General features: G+C 38.3%; 1 protein-coding gene across 1 annotated transcript in view; it reads right to left on the bottom strand.

The window, feature by feature from the left end:
• The window catches only part of CEP290 (centrosomal protein 290), a 63,988-nt gene that overhangs the window by 38,430 nt on the left and 5,076 nt on the right, over nt 1-20,482 (bottom strand). The window contains exons 5-24 of the mRNA XM_063133814.1: nt 19,936-19,982; nt 17,831-17,974; nt 16,471-16,524; nt 15,210-15,362; nt 13,095-13,277; nt 12,664-12,753; nt 12,457-12,579; nt 11,067-11,190; nt 8,871-9,043; nt 8,071-8,233; nt 6,926-7,026; nt 6,749-6,836; nt 6,359-6,471; nt 5,383-5,964; nt 4,726-4,818; nt 4,345-4,429; nt 3,560-3,702; nt 1,862-2,026; nt 1,331-1,480; nt 733-848 (exon numbers count right to left, since the gene is read on the bottom strand). Coding sequence (XP_062989884.1) covers nt 733-848; nt 1,331-1,480; nt 1,862-2,026; nt 3,560-3,702; nt 4,345-4,429; nt 4,726-4,818; nt 5,383-5,964; nt 6,359-6,471; nt 6,749-6,836; nt 6,926-7,026; nt 8,071-8,233; nt 8,871-9,043; nt 11,067-11,190; nt 12,457-12,579; nt 12,664-12,753; nt 13,095-13,277; nt 15,210-15,362; nt 16,471-16,524; nt 17,831-17,974; nt 19,936-19,982 — 2,890 coding nt within the window. The remainder of the gene's footprint in view (nt 1-732; nt 849-1,330; nt 1,481-1,861; nt 2,027-3,559; nt 3,703-4,344; nt 4,430-4,725; nt 4,819-5,382; nt 5,965-6,358; nt 6,472-6,748; nt 6,837-6,925; nt 7,027-8,070; nt 8,234-8,870; nt 9,044-11,066; nt 11,191-12,456; nt 12,580-12,663; nt 12,754-13,094; nt 13,278-15,209; nt 15,363-16,470; nt 16,525-17,830; nt 17,975-19,935; nt 19,983-20,482) is intronic.

Here is a 20,482-nt window from a genome sequence, read left to right as displayed (position 1 = left end):
AGCTGGACCATTAAAACTGAATGTTCAGGTCAAGACATTCATAAGCTGTTTGTCCAAAAAACTGTCAAAAAATGAAAAACTAATGGAAATAACAGCTTTAGCACCGAGGAACTTCCACCTTTCTCAAGGCAGAGGTTGGTTGAATATGGACTAATGGAATTAGAGCAATTGAGTGGTACCAGAAGGACTTTGCTGCTGTTCTTTTGCTCCAAAGCAAATACAAATATAATCCCTTAAATAGCTTAAAAACTACAACAATGCACACAGCAAATATAAATAATAATATATTTATTTCTTACCCACCTCTCCCTTTGGATCGAGGCGGGGAACAACATTAGAACAGGAATCAATACATCTTAAAAAATCATGATTTTACATTGATCTGGATAGGCCTGCTGGAAAAGGCTAGTCTTTAAAGCTGCCTTAAAATCACACAGAAAGTTAATTTTACGAATTTGCTCCGGCAGGCCATTCCACAGTCTGGGGGCGACAGAAGAAAAGGTCCTCTGGGAAACTGATGTCAGCCTAGTTTTAGCTGACTGAAGTAAGTTCACCCCAGAGGACCTGAGTGTGCGGGGCAGACTATATGGGAGAAGGCGATCCCGCAGGTAACCTGGACCCAAACTACAATTACATGTAAGCCTAGTAAAGAAAAACTATTCTCCTTTGGATCCCCATCTAAGATATTATCCTCTCAGCAAATCAAAAGATCCACAGGAACAGTAATTATACCTTTGATGTTCTTTGTATAGCAAACCTTGCTGGTGGCGGATAACTGCAAATTTTCTTTTATATTCTTCTACCGCTTTTTCTAATTTCTTGAATAGCTGCTCTTTATTTTCCAGTTCCTAATAATAAATTTCAAATTAAATATATGATGTAATGTTATGTGACATTGTGTGCCTTTGTAAGATTATGTGCTTTCGGAATTTGGATTTTATTACAAGGGATTTTATTATGCAAACACATTTTTTAAAAAAAAATACCACTCTCATTTCCATGAAACAATTACATAGATATATTAAAGAGTTATAAAATGTAATATCAATTTTTACCTTAAATGTAATCTTTTAACCATATTTTGTTTCTTTATATTTCATTTCCCCTTAAATTTCTTATTGTTAAACTATTGTTAAAATGTTTGTAACTAATTTTTAAAAACTAAATTTGAATTTTAAAGCCATTGATCAGGTATGCCATGAATAAGAAACCATGCATATAGAATTTTATGTTGCACCACTTCCAAGCTACCAAGTTCTATATAGGAATAGATTTGACAGAGCTAAACACATGTTAAAATGTATCTGCTACACACTTTAAAATGACTTACCTGCAGAAGGTGCATTAAATATTCATTCTGTGAGTTGATTGTGTTCACACTAGAAGGAGCCATCCCTTCTGGAAGATTTACTGCTTTGAATACTATATTGGCACCTTCTGATTGTCGCAGCAAATGAATCTCATTTTCAAGACTGGCAATCTGAAAAAGTAAGAGGATAGCCAACAATGAGAAAATCACATCACTGAAAAACATTCAAGTGTTACTTAACTTATATCACTACATCTATTGCAAACTAGTGTGGTCACAATCCAAAAAGTTCAGATAATCTACTACACCAAATCAGACTGCTTTTGAAGCTCCACAAATTTTTAAAAAACAGCTTCCAAGGAAGGGCAGTGGAGCAGCTGTTTGGGTGCACACAGTTTGCAACATCATTCTCTGGGCCACAGCAGACAGCCATAATCCAGTGAGATGGTGCCCACACATGTAATAGCCTTCCAATGGCCCAGCTGTGCATGTGGAGCTCTACTGATCTATTATTACAGCGGCTACTTTGAAATGCTAAGTAAGCCTACATACCTTTGCATTTGCTTTGGCCAGCTGATTAGAAAAGTTCACAGCCTCCTTCCGAGCTTCTCTCAGTTCCTTCCTTAATTCTTCATTTCGTCCTGTAAGTTGGTCAACTTGAGCCTTCAAATGCAAGCTGGCATCAAAGGTTCCTTCTGCACTCTTTAATTCAATTGCCTGTCAACAATTCATTTACCATAAAATAAATGGTTTCCATAAAGTTATATTATCAAAGTTCAGATTTCTGCATTAATGTTGCTAACAAATATTTTGCAAATTCAATTAACACTACATATGAGTAGGGCGCTTTTTTTTAACCTGGCATTTTCAAGCATAATATTTGCAAGATGAGTAGAATTGACATTGAAAGGAAGATTACAGAAGCATGACCCATACACAAATATATGACAAAATCCTATTGCAGAAGTGCCAGAGAAGTACCTTGGAGCAGGGACAGGAAGAATGCACTGATCAGAATGCACTGAGCGAGATCTCTATGATTTGCAGTACAATGAACAAGGATTTCTGACTCCCCAAAATTTCATAATACCAATTAAAATTGTAAGGGGAAAAAAGCATCTGCCACCTCTACCTGAGTGCAAATTGCTTCTCTCTCAACTTCAGTATTCATCACATAAAAAGCATGAATATGAATTGATAACTTTTGACCAGGTGTTTGTGAAGCTCTGTTGGCCAGTTTTAGAGTTTTATGTTAAAATCCTTTATCCGCGGTCATAATTCAAGTGTGGATCTGTACCAGCATATGCAGGTTGTCCCAGTGTATGGTTCATAGGGTGCAGCAAAACTGGCTCTGCTCCCTGAGTCAACAGCTTGCATTAGGCTCTGCTTTCTATCCTGTTCCAAGCCAGTAATTTGCACTTGGCTTCAGCTAGTGGATCTTGGGGTTCTAGTAACAAAAGAAATAGATTCCACACCTGAAGTCTGCCGATCCCTGCTTTATAGCATTTGAAATGCATTCTGTATATTATCTAGATATAATCTCTGCATTAATTCTGGTAGGGTCGCTCAGCACCATAAGGTGATGGTGCTGATGAGAGCGAGCTCATGGAAAAGAGAAGATCCAAACTAAGGAGTGCTTGATTCACCGCTCAATGACACTATGCTACACCCAGGTAGATTACTGTTCATGGCATTGTCAGCTCATGATCCCCTTGGCCAGATTGCAGCAGGGCCAGGAGCCAAGCTTAGCCCCATCAACCCGACTCTTTCCTTTCTTCCATCTGGCCTGTCAAGGGGAGAAACCCAGCCAGAACCAGCTCCTCAGACAAGGTCATGAACTGGCCATCATTCACTACCGAGGCAGGAGAATGGCAGGCTCTAGAGAGGAACTGGGGGATGACTTCCTAATCCACTTCCTGTAGAAGTTTTGCTTCAAAAGAACCTGTCATCCAGTTGATGGAAAAGAAAAAGACTCCAGTGTCTGGAAAACTAGTAACGATTGGGGAGGAAGCAAAATTGGTAGGATTCTGATGAGAGTTTGCAAGAGGTACTGTTGCCTCGGTTTTAAAATATTCTGCAGTCCTTTTAGTAAGAATACTTTTCACTCCAAGCACAGTAATTTCATTTATATCATCTTATTTCGTTAGATTATTTACAGAAAGCAATGAATAGTGCAACAAAGAACTCCTTTAATAGTCAAACAGATTCAGCTTACTAAGCCAAATACGTAAAATGGAAGAAGGGACTTACATTTACTAATCGTTCCAGACTAGGAATCATTAGAGCAGTTTCTCCACCTTTCACAGCTGGATCTTTCTGCATATCCTTTATTGCTTGTAGAATTTCTTTCATGCCTTGTTCAAGGTGCTTATTTTCTTGTACTAATTCTTTGACTGCAATTAAATTGCATTTGGTTCATTTCTGGTTTCTTTGGAGTGAACAATTGCAAATTCATATGCATTTTTATAGCCAGGCTTGAAATGATAGTGAGTTGGATCCAGACTTAAGTCACGCCCAGAAGATTTATGCATTCTGGGACAGGTGAGATGTTAGGGGCCCTACTGTGCCCCCTACAGGGACCCATGTATGTGTGGAGTTCTGGGGAGCAAAGTGGCAGGGCCAGAACAGGGGGCATTGGTACACACAGGAGCTGAGACAGCTGGGCCCATGCTTTACAGGAGCCCAGTTCAAACTGCCCCTCTTTCAGATGGCTTAGAATCATTGAAATCAATGGGACATGTTAGTCATGACTAACTTAAGCCCCACTGATTTATGGGGGTCTACTCTAAGCATGACTAAGTCTACATCCAACCCAGTGTTAACACAAGTTAAAAATGAATGAATTTTAGCAAGAGATTTTACAGACAAGTTTTCATTCAGGGAACAGATTTTCAGTGTTTGGCTCTTTAAAGCTACTGACTGATCACATGTAGATGCTACAAGGTTTTTAAAATACAGCACAGCCATGTTTAATTTTGTTTGACCTATTAACCATCACACACTTTATCATATATTTAAATTAAATTTCTGCTTACATTTGGATTGAAACTTTGCTATTACAGATCTGTTTTGTTCCAAGTCTCTCTCTCGTTCATTTAATTCTTTGACAAGGTAGTCATTCTGCCAACCAATATGGAATGTACATTAAAAAAATCACATTTTTAAAGGCTCAAATTTTAGAGTACAGAGAAAAACTCATTGATAAAATGTTGTTAAATCATACATGTATTTCCAAGAATGTATGATAGCATACTGCGTTTCATATATTCTAAACAAAACATACAGATTATTTTTATAATAAGAAAAGTGGCAGTCAAACGTCACAATTCCGAAAAGTAAATTCAGTCACAGAATACGAAGTTCTTGAAAAATACTTATCAGGCTCTTAATGTGGGCTTTCATCAACCTTCAACTACCTCAAATTTCTGGCTCCTGCATCTGTCAAGCTCTAGCTCTGCATTTTTATTCAGTGTATTCTTGGCGAACAAGTCTCTCAATATCTGCTCATTCTAAAGAACAAGTCATAATTAGTGTATCATTCATTCAATTTTTCAGCAACTAAAGGTTTAATATTACATATGCCTCACAGTCAAATCTTTAACGACCCATAGTTGCATATCTTAAGAAGTTGCAACAGGGTATCTACCTATAACCCAGGCGGCATCACTGCAATTCTTTTGTAAATATGCACGGATATAGATATTGGTACAGCCGTTCCTAACTACCCTATTTCTTTGATTCTAAGACCCACTTTTTTCCCCATATAAACATCTCTAAAAATGGGGTGCGTCTTAGAATCATGGGTGTGTCTTAGGGGTTTTTTTCTGCTGGTGGTACTGAAATTAGTGTGCGTCTTACAATCGAAGAAATACGGTACTTTTTTAAGCTAAGCTTAAAAAAAAATCAGACCATGACAAATAATTTGTTCAGGTCCCCAAAGTTCTTGTATGTAAATAGCCTCAATCTTTATGCCTTTAATTCAAACGAACTACAGAATGGTTACTCGTTCAGAAATATGGCACATATGTAACTGCAAGGCACAAATTTAAGCATATACGATAAAGATACCTCACCTCTGACCTAAGGAATATTAATTCATTCTTCAGCTGCCTTATGAGACTCTCAACTCGCTCTATCTGATATGCATTCCCTGGCTGGCCACAATCAAGTCTTCCTTCCAAATGTTCTACAGGCCATGATTCTGGAAAGTATATTTGGTCTTTCCCCATGTCTTGCAAATCAGTTCTCAAATCCATCAATTTTATCTCAGAATTGTCTTTTTCATCTTTCAACAGGACCTCCTGCACTACATAGGATGACACTGGCTTTCCAAGCAGCATAAGAGGCAACCCCTCCTGGAAATCTAGGGATAGTGTCCTAACAGAGTTTGCTGGCATGTGGGCTTCACTTCTCTTCATCTGCCTTTCTTGCCTTTGTTGCCTTTTACTAGCCCTTTTTCTTTGCATAGCAGAAAATGAAACTGGACTGCCTATTTCTAATTCGCTTGATTCCTTATAGTTGACTGGCCACAAAGCTGTCCCTAGCATTTCTGCAGATTCTTGCCCTAATGAACTGTAAAGCTCATCTATTGTAAAAGCCTTGGAGCCATCACTATTATCCTCCACTTGTATCTGTGAAAAACGTTGAGAACTCAGCTGAAAAGAAAGAAAAAAGGAAATGCTTTCACTTTTCAAATAAATTAACTTTGAAATATTCAAGTTCTTCTCAAACCATTCTCAAATCTTTAGGGGTGTTTTTTTTTAGTCGCATCCTACAACTTCGAGGAAGAAGAGCAATTATGTTTTAGTGTAAAGTATGCCTTCCTTTCTGTGTTAAACAAACTGCTAACCTGTATTCACAAAACAAATAACGCTTAGTATTCCACTTGTCCATACAAGCAATTGGCAAGATGGACACACATTACTAACAAACATTTTTTTATAATTTTGTTGTATGTAATATTTTATACAATGATGCTTCAAGGTTATTCCAATTTAAGAAACCATCAAAATGGAATTTACAATGGATGGATACAATTTGTGGCTTTACCTTTGCTTTAACCTCGTCAAAGTTAGTGGTACTCATGAACTCAGATTTCCCCCTTTTCATCTTCAAATCTTCAGTAAAGGTATTAATCAGCTGTAGGTCATCTGTATCTAGTCCTAATCATAACAAAATTAACAAGCAATATGTTAAACATTAGAAGAATTCAGAGTCGACTTGAGGCATCATAAATGATAAAAAAATAAAGTCTAGAAAACAAGTAGCATGAAGAAACTCAAAGTTTAACCTAGAAAGGAGATTTCTCATTTAAGACCTCACACCTGGAAAGCCTACAGCAGCTAAAGGGATTAACAAAGAAGTTAACTCTGTTGCCCTTCTGTCACTGTCTATTCTTTGCTGTAAGGCATTAAATAAATACAAGAACAGAAAGCGTACCTAAAGTTGCAGCTCTTCTTCCTTTCTCCTGAGCCAGTTTACGAACCTGTTGTTTCAGGGCAACTCTTTCTTCTTCTAGTCTTTCAATCTGCAATGCATTTAAATGGCCATTACTTCTCTGTGTACTTTAATTTTACCAAAAAAAAAAAAAAAATACCAACACAATGTACCACTTGCCTCTTTCAGTAGGATCTGGTTTTCAGCCTTGTATTGCTGCTGTTTCAGTGATTTGCTGTTTTTAAATTCAGTTAAATCAATCATTGTCTTTGGATCAAGACCTAAAATGCAATATGCATGATATGCATTAGAGAACATCTGTATATTGAATTAGGGAAGTGCTGCTCAGGATGATGGGCTCGGGAATAGAGAGGAGCAGGAAGAAACTCTGTTCCCGCATATCATCCTGTAGGACTTCATTCCTATGTTCCTGGCTTAGATATTCAAACTGAGAGTAATCCTCAGCCATTGCCTTCAGCTTGCTTGATAGCTAAGGCATATATTGCAATGTGTTCTAGAATCATCCAAGTATGCATTTGCACATGTGTTTGCACTAGGTAGCAGCTCTAGACTCTTCCCAGCACTGGCAAGTCGACCCAAACTATCCCTGCAGTAACAGTGGGGGAATAGTTCATCTATACTTAATTCTTTGTTGCTTTTAATGCAGGTGGTGGGAAAGTTACTTAAGCAGTAAGATTTTTTACTCCATAGAAGAGTGTATATATATATGTGTATGTGTGTGTGTGTGTGTGTGTGTGTGTGTGTGTGTATATATATATATATATATGTGTGTGTGTGTGTGTATGTACGTATATATATATATATATATATATATATATACATACATACACACACACATATAGGATATATGTGTGGTTTGTCGAAACTAAGGTTACAAAACTGGAAATAAAGACCACAATCCAAAACAAGCTGTTTGGGCTGCACTCAAAAGCTTGTGTTCTTATTAACAGCAATTCATGCTGTGCTTGCAGCAACATAAATTCCCACTGGCTTGCCTACAAGCAGAGGGGGTTGTTCCAGAAGATGTCTCTATGCATGAAGATTCTTCATTATTCAGCCCTTTGGAACTAGGCTAACATTTGCTCTGCTAAAGCAGTTCTTTACTCTACAGGCAAGACCAGGAACACTTTATTGATCATATCAATTTAGGAAGAAATTATAAACTCTTCATTTCACATCCCCTAAAAATATTCAACTGTAATTTAATTTAGAGATAAAAACCACAGATAACGAAGACGTGCTATGAAGGTTATTTCAGTACCACTGTACAATTAAAAATCTGCAAAGTTTAATATGGTATATACCTAGCCGTTCCCGAAGATCTTCATTTTCATCAAGAAAATCATTAATTTTAAGTTCAAGTTTGTTAACTTCTTTAATTAATGTTTCATTCTCATGATCTCGTACTTTAATTTGCTTTTTCAAATCTTTTATTTCAGCAACAGCATCTTCCAAACCATATACTCCCTTAGAAAAGAAGACACACAGGAGTAGTAAGATACGTTGTCAAAGTAACGGCAAGAAACACACAATAAAATTAGATTCATTTTCAGCTTTTCGGAGGACCTGTGGTCATGACCACAAGCCAGCGACTCATAAACTACCTTAGAACCATGGCTTTGTTTGTTTAATATATTCATCAACAGGCAAATATGACATGGGAGGAAGTTAAGAGCACAACAGCTACCATGGGAGCAACAGCTAGAGTACCTTTGGAAAGATACTTTAGCATGCTGCACTCCCTGTCACACTTGGTGACAGGAGGAGGCAAGGAGCCCAGAGAGAGGGAGGGAGACTTAAATGTGTATGAATAGATGGGTGGTGTGTATGTCAGAGAGAAAGAAAGAACAAAGGGATGTGGTGTGTGTGTACACATATAAGAGGGGGGAAGGATGGGGGTGTGGATTTTCTGAGAATGAATGAATGGATAATGATGGGTGGAAAGGGGGGGGAAGAGAAAGAGAAGTGGGATAAGAAGGAGAGAAAGTGGTGTCCCAACCACTTTTGGCTTTGAACCCAAGTGCTGCTAGTATGTAGCCCTTGACTCCAAAAAAGGTGGCACTCCTCTGCCTTAAAGGGTATTCTGTCAAATCAAACTACATACCGTTTCATAATCTTTCATTCGCTTCAGAGTGTCAATAAGGTCTTTGTCCTTCTCCTTCGCATCAGCTTCTGCAAGTTCTGCTACCCTTTCAGCTTCTCTAGTTTTCTGTGCCAGCATATGTAACTTCCCTTGCAATTCCCCAATGCAATCTTGTTGAGTAAAAGATGGCTGAGCTGAAAAAAAAATACAACAAATACCCATAAGAAGTTTTCGGTTCTATCAGTCTCAACTCGTTCATTAAGGAATATTAAGTGTGAAAATGATATTCAGTACTTTGACTTAAATCTACTGAGTTGATTCATGAATGAAAACTAAGTGACAAATTAATAATCACTACATGAAGAAAAGGATCAGTCTCCTTTCCCACCATAACTATCTAGTCCAAGAAAGGGAGGACCGAACATATCCAGCCTTGCAAACAGAACAAAGAAGCAAGAGCTCTTGAAGAACACTACAGCTGTTCAGCAACCAGGAGAGGAGCTGGGTGGGGTCTCCACCAACAGAAGGTGAAAAGTAGGCAGTTAACGATGCCTGCCTGCCTACGGAGCAAGTGGAGGAGGAGCCCGCCACAGGGGGAATGACATATGCTCACAAACCCAATCCAAGGGTTTTCTTTCCCACAGGAAAGAAAATCTACATTAAAGATTTAAACATATCACTTTGGGATGGTGCTGTTAAACATAGGTCTTCAACAAAGCCAGAGGCAAGTAAATTTATTAGAAAATAGTTAAAGAACGTCAATGTCTCTGCAAGCTTATTTTTGTCAGAAGTTCTTACGGGAGCAGCTCTATTACTCCATCTCAGCTTTGAAACTGCTGCTTCTCTGGGAACTTGGGAATATTTTAAAAAGGTTGGGGCTACAGCAGTGTTGCCTTAGTGACTGGAGCAGTTTCACCCTGTTGACACATGGGCATGTCTTACAGGTCAGAGGACCTGTCTGTCAAGTGGCTTTGAATAGGTTTTAAATGCTGGTGCAAAGCTGAAAAAGCGTTGCTAGGTTTCATCTCTTGACACAAGGCCTGAAATCTTTCTTGCTTTGGATTCTATCTCTGCTTGGGACTTTGAAAGCATTCTGCACATGGATGCTTTGCTATTTGAACTGTGGTTAAGAACTGTGCCATGAAAAGTACTGTGAGGCTTTTCATAGACTTGAACTTGCATTTGCTGTGGGTTGTGTGTGTGGCCTAACTCAGGTGGCAGGGAGCCCCCACCCTCCCTGGAGCTAACGTTACTTGCAGGGGAGTTCTTGTGCTTGAGACTGTGTTTCTTTGGTTAGCTCAGTGTACAGCAGACTGTGTGGGACTCTCCGGAGCTAAAGTCATGTGCAGGGCAGTTCTTGTACCTGAGGTATTTCCCTTCCCTGTTATCACATCTATCATCTCGTTAGTGTACGGCAGGCCAAAAATGACTGGTGTGTAATTTCATTCTCTCTCTGCCAGACACAGCAGTGCTAAGCAGAAAGCATGGGACTCCTGTCCCTGAAATTTTACCCTACCTGTGATCTTGTTTGGGCTTTAATCACATCCCCTGAGTTACCAGCGAATGCGACGTCTGGAGAAGCTCCCTTGGAATGGTTTGCTCAGCCTTTCAAGAATTTCCTTTGTGATTGCCTGAAGCTTAGAGCCTAAAGCGTTCTGACCATCATTCAGCTTTAAGTATGTTTTAGAGAGTGTATAACCATTCAGCCTGTTACTGTGAGATTTCCTCAAATAAAAGAAGTCTCATTGATGTGAGCGTCTCGTGTCAGTTGCCAGCATGTGTGAATGCCAGAGGGAACGGGCATGCACACGACAGGTGCAGGTATAATACTCCCACTCAGCAGTGGGCCATAGAACAGGTGCTCCCACTGTCCCTCCAGTCACAATCTCATGCAAAGAATCACCATCTAGAATTACTCATGTTTCAAGTTTACAAAGGGATAGTCATGTTAGTCTGTTGCAGAAAACAGACAAAGACTCTTATGGAATCTTTAAGATGAACAACATTATTGTGGCAAAAGCTTTCGTGGTCACTGTCCACTTCATCAGATGCAAGGTTACATTAAAGGTTTCATTCAGCACAGATATGAACCATGGTTAACTCAAACCAAACTTTGGTCTTAACCAGGATTTAAAGCCAGCTAGTGATCTCAAATCCAGTTATACATATTGATTACATATTGCTAATTTTACACAAAACATAAAGACAATCAGTTACCTTTTCCTTTTTGGAGTTCTCTTTTCAGATCCTCAATAATAGATGCATTCTTTTCCATCTCTTTTGTATATTCCTCAACCTGTTCAGTGAGCAGTTTGATCTGACTGTCTCTTTCTTGCACACCCTGCAAAAGTACAATTTTGTACTTAATAAACAACATAGATAGCGTGCTATAAAAATACACAAAAATATCAGTGTAAAAGAAAAATAGAGGTACTTACAATATAGAGTTCAGATATTATCTAGAAAAATAAGCAAAGGCAAAACAGCAAAAAAAGCAGAGAAGTAAAAGTAAAATGTATATAGCTTATAGCATGATAAAAACAATTAACTTCTTTTTCAAAGCTAAACTTTGCTAATCATCATCTGAACTTTGCTCTAAACCAGCATTAACTATTTCATATACTTGTTCAAATAGTCTTGCATAGTCTCATGAACTGCATATATTACAACCCATTGGGCTTGTTCACATGATCAAACAGATGGCCATTTTGAATATTAAACTGTGGCTTGTTGTATCATCTAAACCCGATGGGGTGGGTTGTGCAATGGTTAAACAACCTTCAGAGAATCCATAGCCTGTTTTAGGGTTATGCAACGTTTCACTCTTGCCCAACTCACCACCGCAAAGTACAGATGAGCTCATCAATGGCTTAAATAAGCCGTGATGAGCCATGGAGATCATGCAAACCCAGTCTTAAACTGAACAGAACGGAGCATAAGAGAGCAATTCTATGTTCTCAGCTAAAAGCCTCCAAAAACTGGAAGCAAACAGGAGGTGGATGAATGGAGGAAAAATCAATCTCATTGCCTGCAGTGGAAAGGAAACATATGCACATGCTCTTGAGCATGTCTACACTTTCTGGGGATGGGGGTGTAGTGGAGGTTATTGGATCCCCACTCAGTGGAATGTCTCCAACACGCCCATTCTTGCCTCTCTATCTATGAAGTTGGCCTTCTGATCTCATAGGGGGAGCTAACAGAGAAATCTCTGTGGTTCCTGGGCAGAGCCCGGAAGGGGCCCTGACATCAGGAAAAAACACTCCAAGGTCAGAGCTCTATCTGTAGCCTCAGAGGGGGGGTTCTGAACAATCCTATGGCCTCTAGAACGTTGCCTAGGGAGCATAGGATTGCTCTCTAATTAAATGAGTTACTTGTGTGCATAGCCCTCACATGAGCTCAGTCTTCCATGGGCAAGAGGGGGGATTAGTAGTAGAAGAGTACTATGTGCAAAAGAGCCTGATTAACATCAGAAATAGTGGGGAAAGCCTAAAACAAGTTTTCATAACACAGGCACAGTTAGTTTCTTCTGATCACTGCACTGTGCCTTAAAGACACATTTCTAACATGAATGTGACCTAAACATTGGATATGTTATATAAAAAAGTACCTGCTGGAGTACCATAACACTGCTCTTATCAGCATCAAGCTGGGCCATTTTCAGCTTCTCTTTCAGAGTCAGCAACATTTGCTGATACTCAATTATTTCATCATCTTTGGAAGCCAAAATTCCCTGTAACATAGAATAAAGTAAGGGAAAGAAGGTCTTGCAAAAAACATAATTCTTAAAAAGTAACTGAAATTATCCATAAAATACCTTCCATTCTTCCACTTTTTCATTTACAGCTGCCATGAGAGGATCATCTTCTTCATTCTTTGCTTTAAGTTGCTCCGTTAGTTCATGCACCTGTAGGATGACACGGATATATTAAAATACAAAGCTATGCACGCATTACTCCAAACCCACTAACAATAGAAATTTTGCCAGGGGAATTAATGGAATCTAGTTTGCATTCACAGTTTATTTTTAAGAGCTACTGGAACAAAAACGCTGTACCCTCAGAAATCAGTACCCCATGGATATCTAGGATGCAAATTCAACTTTGAAATTGACATACTGTACTCAGTTCTTCCTCAAAAAATGTCATCACTCTAACTTGGCTTGTTAGACTCTAATGTTTAATACTTTTGGTATTTGTGTAATATACTGTTACTAATCTGATGCTGGGGAAAGGCTAGCCTTCTTACCTGTAGCTTAAATTGTTCCTTTTCCTTTCTTAGTTGGTCCATAACAATGTCAGATTGCTGCACAATAAGTTTCATTTTATTGTATTCATCAGTCATTTTTTCCATTTCTTGCACTGATTCTTCTAGATTCTTCCTCATTTCCTGGTTTTGAGCCTCTAATTTTTCATTAGCTTCTGTCAAACCCTAGGAATTTAAAAGCATTTTTTATGAGATTAGCGTTTGGGTAAAGCAAACCATTTTAAAAATGATCAAACCCAGCTCTGATAAGGATCAACAGACAACACGGTAGTAAGTTTACTTATCAACCTGATTCTAACTGCATAAACATCATACATAACACAAGCCAGTACAGGCAACAAGATGCAATTTAACTTCCTTCCCATGATCCACAACATTAGAAAAAGGATATTTCTCATCAATTGTTGCCTACAGGCTTCCTAGGAGTTATGCCATCATAATACCATCTAGAAAAGTCTGCCACCAGCTTTAACATCATTATGTGGAGATGGCAACAAAAAAACTGATGCTCCATCCATTAGGATATGATGGGAAAACCAGCAAGACACAGCTTGACAGCTGCACTACATTTTCTGACTGAAATCCATCTTTCCCTCTAAGTATAGCGGGTCCCCCATTTGAAGACATACTGCATGTTCAAAGTAAAGGGGGTCCCCTATGTGAAGCCAAACTTTGCAGGACAATAATGGAAGGTATGGAGCAAAATGATCCATCTTCCCTCCAGAACTCAGAAAGGGACAAGGGTCACTGTGATGCAACGTGCCCTCAGGTCTGCCTCCACTTTGGGTCAGCTGTCCTCACTGACCCACAAGCTTCAGCCTCATATTCTCTAGACACCCAATATGCCCAAGAAACACCCAATATGCCCAATTGGTTCCCTTTACCCAAACAGGATAAGTACCCAGGAAATATGAACTCTATTGGCAGCACAGAAAGATGAACAAGTGGGATTTTACATTTTAAAAATAAATATATTAAAGTTCATTTAACACAAGAGAATTATATCATATGACCAATCATTCAATTCTTGGTCTTACCCTGTCTACTGTACCTCTTCTAACCCATTAATCCCACTAACTAGATTTAGCTCCATCAATCCCTATGGCTCTATTTCCTTGATGAACTGTCTGCTCTCCCCTTACATAAGGTTGGTCTCCTCACACAAACAATCCCCTCTCAACTTTCAATCACTGGCCCTGTTCAGAAGACACCTTAAACCACGGCTTTAACCATGGTGAATTAGGCAAAAAGCCTTATACACTGTGGTTGAAGCCGTGGTTTAAGGCGTCTTCTGAACTGGGCCACTCACTCTCTACCAAACAATTAACCCTAACTTACCTGGGTTCTTTTCAACACAGCAATCACAAATGAATATTAATACAAACTCAACATGGCAAGCATTGTGATATTGTCACAGTCACACATTTGTGTTGCTCCCAAGGTGTCTTACAATGCTGCCAGCAAAAAGCAGTGTGCTAGTGTGAGCTCTCAACAGCTGAGGCTGTGAGTTAGGCTGAAGAAATGCAAGGATGGCTCACTGCCTGCTTTCCTTCAGACTAGGGCTCAAAGGACATATGCCCCCAGAGCCTAATCCCCCTCAATACAATACTTTAAGATGGGTATAGGCAATGTGGTACTCACAGGCACCAATGTGCTCCCAGGCGCCTCTCTTGGTGCCTGCCAAGGTGCCCTACTCCTGCCACTTTTAAAACACCCACCCACCATATTTTCTTACTGGCAGCTGAGGTTGCTGTAAAACAGGTTTCTGCTGGTGCTTTTGTTTAGTGTGTTGGGGCTTAGACCTACTTCTGTCTTGTTCTCAGTCCTTTGGGCAGGTTATTTGGCCCTCACAATGTCTCCCATAACAGACATTTTGTGGTGGTGCCCAGGACAGTTTTTCAAATTGCCAAATATGCTTATGGCTCACCAAGCTAGCCTACTCCTGCTTTAATCTCACTCTCTTGTTCCAACTCTTAGACAGCACTAGACAAAACTGACACTGACAAGATAAACCAGGCAGCAAACAGTTACGCCAGGTCCTAAAAGTGAAGAAAAAGCTGCCCCATGTCTTTTCCTGAGCAACCCTTTGAACTTTACCTGAATTTCATCTAGGTACTGGACAAGCTCAAAGTTCTTTTTTGATAACTGTGATCTATAATCTGATTCTTCTCCTCTTCGTGAAAGAGCTGTTTCTTTTTGTGTATCAATTTGTCTCTGATAGTCAATTACATCCTGACGAAGCTGCTCATTCTGCATAAAAACAAAGAGGATAAATTAGTTTGAAAATTCTGCAGGTAGGAAAGACGCTGACACCACTAAAGGCTGGAGGAACTGTGCCAAGGAATTTCATCGAGTGAATATTTCATCTAGATTCTCTGAAACAAGCTATCACAGTGCACATAGATATTTTCAGCACTCCTATGATCTGCTAAACTAAGCTGAATCCTCACCTTTTTCTTCATTCGTTTTTTCTTCAAAGAAAATAGAGCAGAATAAGAAAGAAAATTAGGGAAAAATTGAGAAGAAATCATAATTTAGTAGACAAAACTTAAGAAAGCAAAAAGAAACTTTTTCCATGGGAAAAATAATATTGTGCTGTGTAACAAAGCACCTTAATGGCTTAAAGTATGAGCCTTTATGCTGACAGAGGCTGAAGAAGTGAAGGGTCCCAGGTCTGAAAGATGGGGACTATCCTTCCCCTTGTGTCAGAATTCACTACGAGAAGTGAACAAATCAATCAAGCCAAAGTAATAGACCTTACTTCTAAGAAAAGAGTCCTAGGACTAGGGTGTAAGGCACAAGATAAATATTAATGACAAGGATGCAGCAGATCATCTGACCAAGAGGAAAAACAAAGAAATGTAAACATGGTATAGAGCAGGGGTGCAAAATATGTGGCCTGCAGGCACCCCCTCCAAGTCTTTTCTGGTGGCCCCAAGACCCCTAGCATCTGCCACCGCTCTAGGAACAGGCTATGGCAGTTCCTGCCATAGAAGTCTCATTGCTACAGTATCCCTGAAATATCCTGGGAAGCAGTGCTTGAAAGTTCCTGCCAGTTTCCTGGGATGCTCTGGGGACTCTCTAGGAATGAAACTACCTAAGAGACACGGAACTTATTAAAAATACTGAAAGAGAGGTAAAAAGTGATAGAGAACAGTGTCCCAATAAACAACTGCCTGAAACATAAAAGGAAAGTTCAAAGTATTTAATCTCCTGGTCTTTAGCCACTCTCCAACAGAGACTCATTGCAAAATATTAAAATTACTTTAAAACTACACAAAGACATACGTACTTATGTGAGGGAAATGCAATCCATAAACCTATTACAAAGTTCCCAATTATAGTGTTCTTTACTAACCTCTCTTCTCAACTTGCTGTTTTCATTTTCTGCATCCTCATTTCGAAGAGCAAGCTGGAATGACACATTTAGGTAGTTGGAAAAAACTAGCAAGCTCATAATGAAAAGTACATCCATATTTTCCCTTCTTTTCCAGAAGTACCAATATCTCTGGAGTACACAAGTAGTAAATGCTATGTTTATAAAAAACATGTAGTGAAATGCAAATGGAGGAAGCACCAGATTTAATTATACATGTTCTTGTTTTTGCATGTACTCACTGATAGTGGAGGAGAAATGCAACCTATCAAGCTTTTGCCATAGTTTGCAGGAGTCGTTAGTTCTAAATAGTCCAGCAATAGCAAAACCAGACTAAGCAACTAAAGATGCAATCCTATACACACTTACCTGGGATCACATTCCATTTAATTCAATGGGGCTTACTTCTGAGTTGGGATGGGAAAATCTGTCAAGATCGAGGTTGTCATTTTCCACGACCAGGCTCATTCCATCACATTTCCGTGTGAGGTTTTTTTCCCCCCGCACAGAAATTTGGGTGCATTTTTCTGTGAATTTTTCAAGATGTGTATATTTTTGTTCATCTTTCAAATGTACACATTTTTGCAAGCATGTACCCATAGACTAAAATGTGATTGTGCACATTTTAGATAAGCACACATTTTTCTTTGCACATTTTTCAAATGTGTACAAATTGTCGAATGCACTTTTGTGCATTGCAGAACACATTGCAAATGTATGGATGGCCAATCGCAAATTGTTTTTGGATGCTTAAGGAACAAATTGGGTAACCTTGCATTAAAATGTGCACCCAACAAATCTCACCCATCCCTACTTCTGAGTAAACATGGGGTTGTATCCAATGCTGTCCATTTACCAGGAGAATGGAAATCACTGGAGAACAGGTTCCTCCTCTCCGCTGTAGCCTTCCTAATCTGATCCAGAGTTACATTCGAGAGCTGATCCCTCACGTTATTGACCCTTTCTAATTAGCTTTTATTGATACTCATAAAATTGTAAGACACAGTACAAACCTCCATTTTCACAAGACTTTATATAGTGTAGTCTGACATTTTGACAATTAGAGAAACAGACATTCCCATTATGTAGTTTATCAACAGCAGAAAGAATTTCAGGTTGCAACTATGGACATTAACCTGAGAGTAAGTCCCACTCAACCCAATGGGCTTACTTCTCAGTAAAAATGTAGAAGATAGCCCTACATGAGATTCTTAACTTCCCCTAATACCTCATAGAGTGCATTTACATCATTAGGGTTTTTTCCCCATTTCAGTTTAGATTGCTCAGTACAGATCCTCAATTTTTGTACAATATCACACATGTGTAGTTAAATTATACTTACCTGTTCATTAACCTTCTTCTCTTTCTCAACCTCCTTTTCCATATCTGCCAGTTCTCTGTCTTTTTGTTCCAGCTGTCTTTCCAGTTGACGGATCTCATCACGCAAAAAGCGAGTATCACGGCCACCAGCTGTTCTCTGTGCTGCCTTAGAAAAATGTTAAAAATAAAACTAGTCATTAATATGTTTTCAAGCTAAGTATGTATGATTGGCATTTAACAGTTTCAGTCATGATTACAATGCACACAAAACTCAAGCAGATTAGAAAGCCCTTTGCAATGCTGTGTAGGTGCAATTTCGGAAAACCAGTTGCACGTATGTCATTCTCTAGGTACATCGGAATCAGAACTAGGGATATATACACTGGGAATTCTGTTCCATTTAAACCCAGCAGGATTGCACAGTGTTCCCATTCCAATAAGCGCCAGTGGGCTGTAGTGGATTTTGTTGTTGTTGTTCCAATTCTGTACATATTTGTATTTTTTGTGCATCTTAAATAAATAGACACTTTTTTTTTTGTTTCCTTGATTGGTGCAAATGGGATTGTGGGGCGTGTCGTTTTCAGGTCTTTAATTTTGTGCAAATGGGATCATTTTTTAAAAAAAATATTTGGGGGGTCTTTAAATCTGTGCAAGTGGAATCTTTTTTATTATTATTATTTCAAAATTAAATTTGTGCAAATGGGATCATGGGCTTTTTCATGTCTTTAATTTGCACAAATCTGGTCCTAATTTAATTATTTATTTTAATATCTTTTATTGCTGGTATTTTGCAAGTCTACCTATTTGCTATATATTCCCAATATAAATAACCTTGTCAGTTTCATCCTCCCCACACTACTTCTTTTAGCCCAGCACAGCCATATTCCATACTTGTCAGAGAAGTTGTCTATTTCATCCTCCACTCTGGTCTCTCCTCCAACTTTTGCTCAGAAAGTGCAGAAGTGGAGGATGACATAGACACGTTCTTTGACAAGTAGCTTCGGCTATTGGGCGGTATAGAAATGAAATAAATAAATAAATAAATAAACTTATAGAATATGGTTCTCCTGGGCAAAACAAAGTAGTGTGTGGAGAGGATGAAACTTACAAAGGGAATACCTAGCAAACAGCTGGACTTGCGAAAGACCACTGATAATTTTTTTTTTAAAAAAAAGAAAATTACGACCCCATTTGTGCAGATTCAAAAACCTGAAAACTAATATTAAAAAAAACTTACACAAACCCATTTGAACGAACTTAAACACTCAAATAAAAACAACAATCCCATTTGCAGGAATGATAGGAACTGATTTTTTAAAAAACAACAACAACAACATGGTCTTATTTGCACAAATTGCCACCATCATTAAAAAAAAAAACACCCAAATACGCATTTTGGATCGACTCGCTACAGATCAAGTTGATTCTGGGGGTGGGGTGGGAGGGGGGAGAATGAAATCTGCCAGGATCAAACCAGTAAATCTGTTGAGATTTGACCACAAAACAGAATTCTCATACATCCCTAATCAGAACCAAAATTAAATTTAACTTAAACTAGCTAGTAACTTAATCCATAATTGCTATTCCAATGTATACCAAGTACAAAACTCAAAATGAATTGAAATAAAGTATACCTTACAGACTCTCCATACACAATTATATATTCTCTGCAGATCTGTATTTCCAGTATGTTTAAAACCTGCATGAAAAACTATACCACCTTCCTCCGGATCAATAACTGAAGTAAATATATTTTCTGATGTGTATAGTAAGAATCTGCTTTTAACCTACATCTTAAATCAATAGTCATGTTATCAAACAATGGGAATCTTTCAAACACATAGAACATGATCTTTCCAAAGCTAAATACATTTTAGTCCTACTAATTTCAATGGTCAATTGCAATTGCAGAATTTAAAAATACCTAACCATGGTTGAGTCACACACATTTTATTTATGTCCCCAGATCCTCCACTAATGTTTAATAAATGTATTTAAAAACCAAAACTAGATTATTTAAGGTGAATTAATAGTAGCTCATATAGCTGCTATAAATTAACACAAATGTACTGAGAGCAAAATGAATAGTATAAAAATGCAATTATTTCCATTTAAACTTTAACATACCTCTAGTTCCTTTTCCAATTTCATCACCTTAGTTTTTAACTTATTTTCTGTTTGAACAAAGTAGGACAAAGTTAACAAAATGTAACGTTAAAAGTTTCTAACCAAGAGCTAAAATACACTTGCAGCCAGTATCTGCTAACATCACAAAGATCAACTACTTATTTAAATCTAATTTACTAATCACAAAACCAAAGTTATATTAAGCAGCATTTAAAGGGAAAACTTACTTTATATTTAACAATTGTGGAACAATCCAACCATAGTTAGGCGGTTTAAGTCCCAATTATTTTAATGGAAGAGATAAGCTTATCTCTTCCCTGTTAAAATTGATAGAACTTTAAAACTGCTTGACTTCAACTGGATGTTGACCTTTGTCAAGTTCTAATCAGACACGTTTCCCAATTTTATAAATGTGAAACAGAAGTTCAAAGATAGTCTATTTTAATAAAATTCACTAAGGGGTATATCACAAGTTATAGTTCCTGCAAACATGAAACTGGATAGCAATGCCAAGATTTTCAGTGCAAACATATCATTTTCCAGCTTG

Source organism: Elgaria multicarinata, chromosome 9 (genome assembly GCF_023053635.1).
Source record: "Elgaria multicarinata webbii isolate HBS135686 ecotype San Diego chromosome 9, rElgMul1.1.pri, whole genome shotgun sequence".
Taxonomy (NCBI): Eukaryota; Metazoa; Chordata; class Lepidosauria; order Squamata; family Anguidae; genus Elgaria; species Elgaria multicarinata.
The sequence above is the reverse complement of the archived record's forward strand: the minus strand, read 5'-3'. Positions and strand labels throughout refer to the sequence as shown.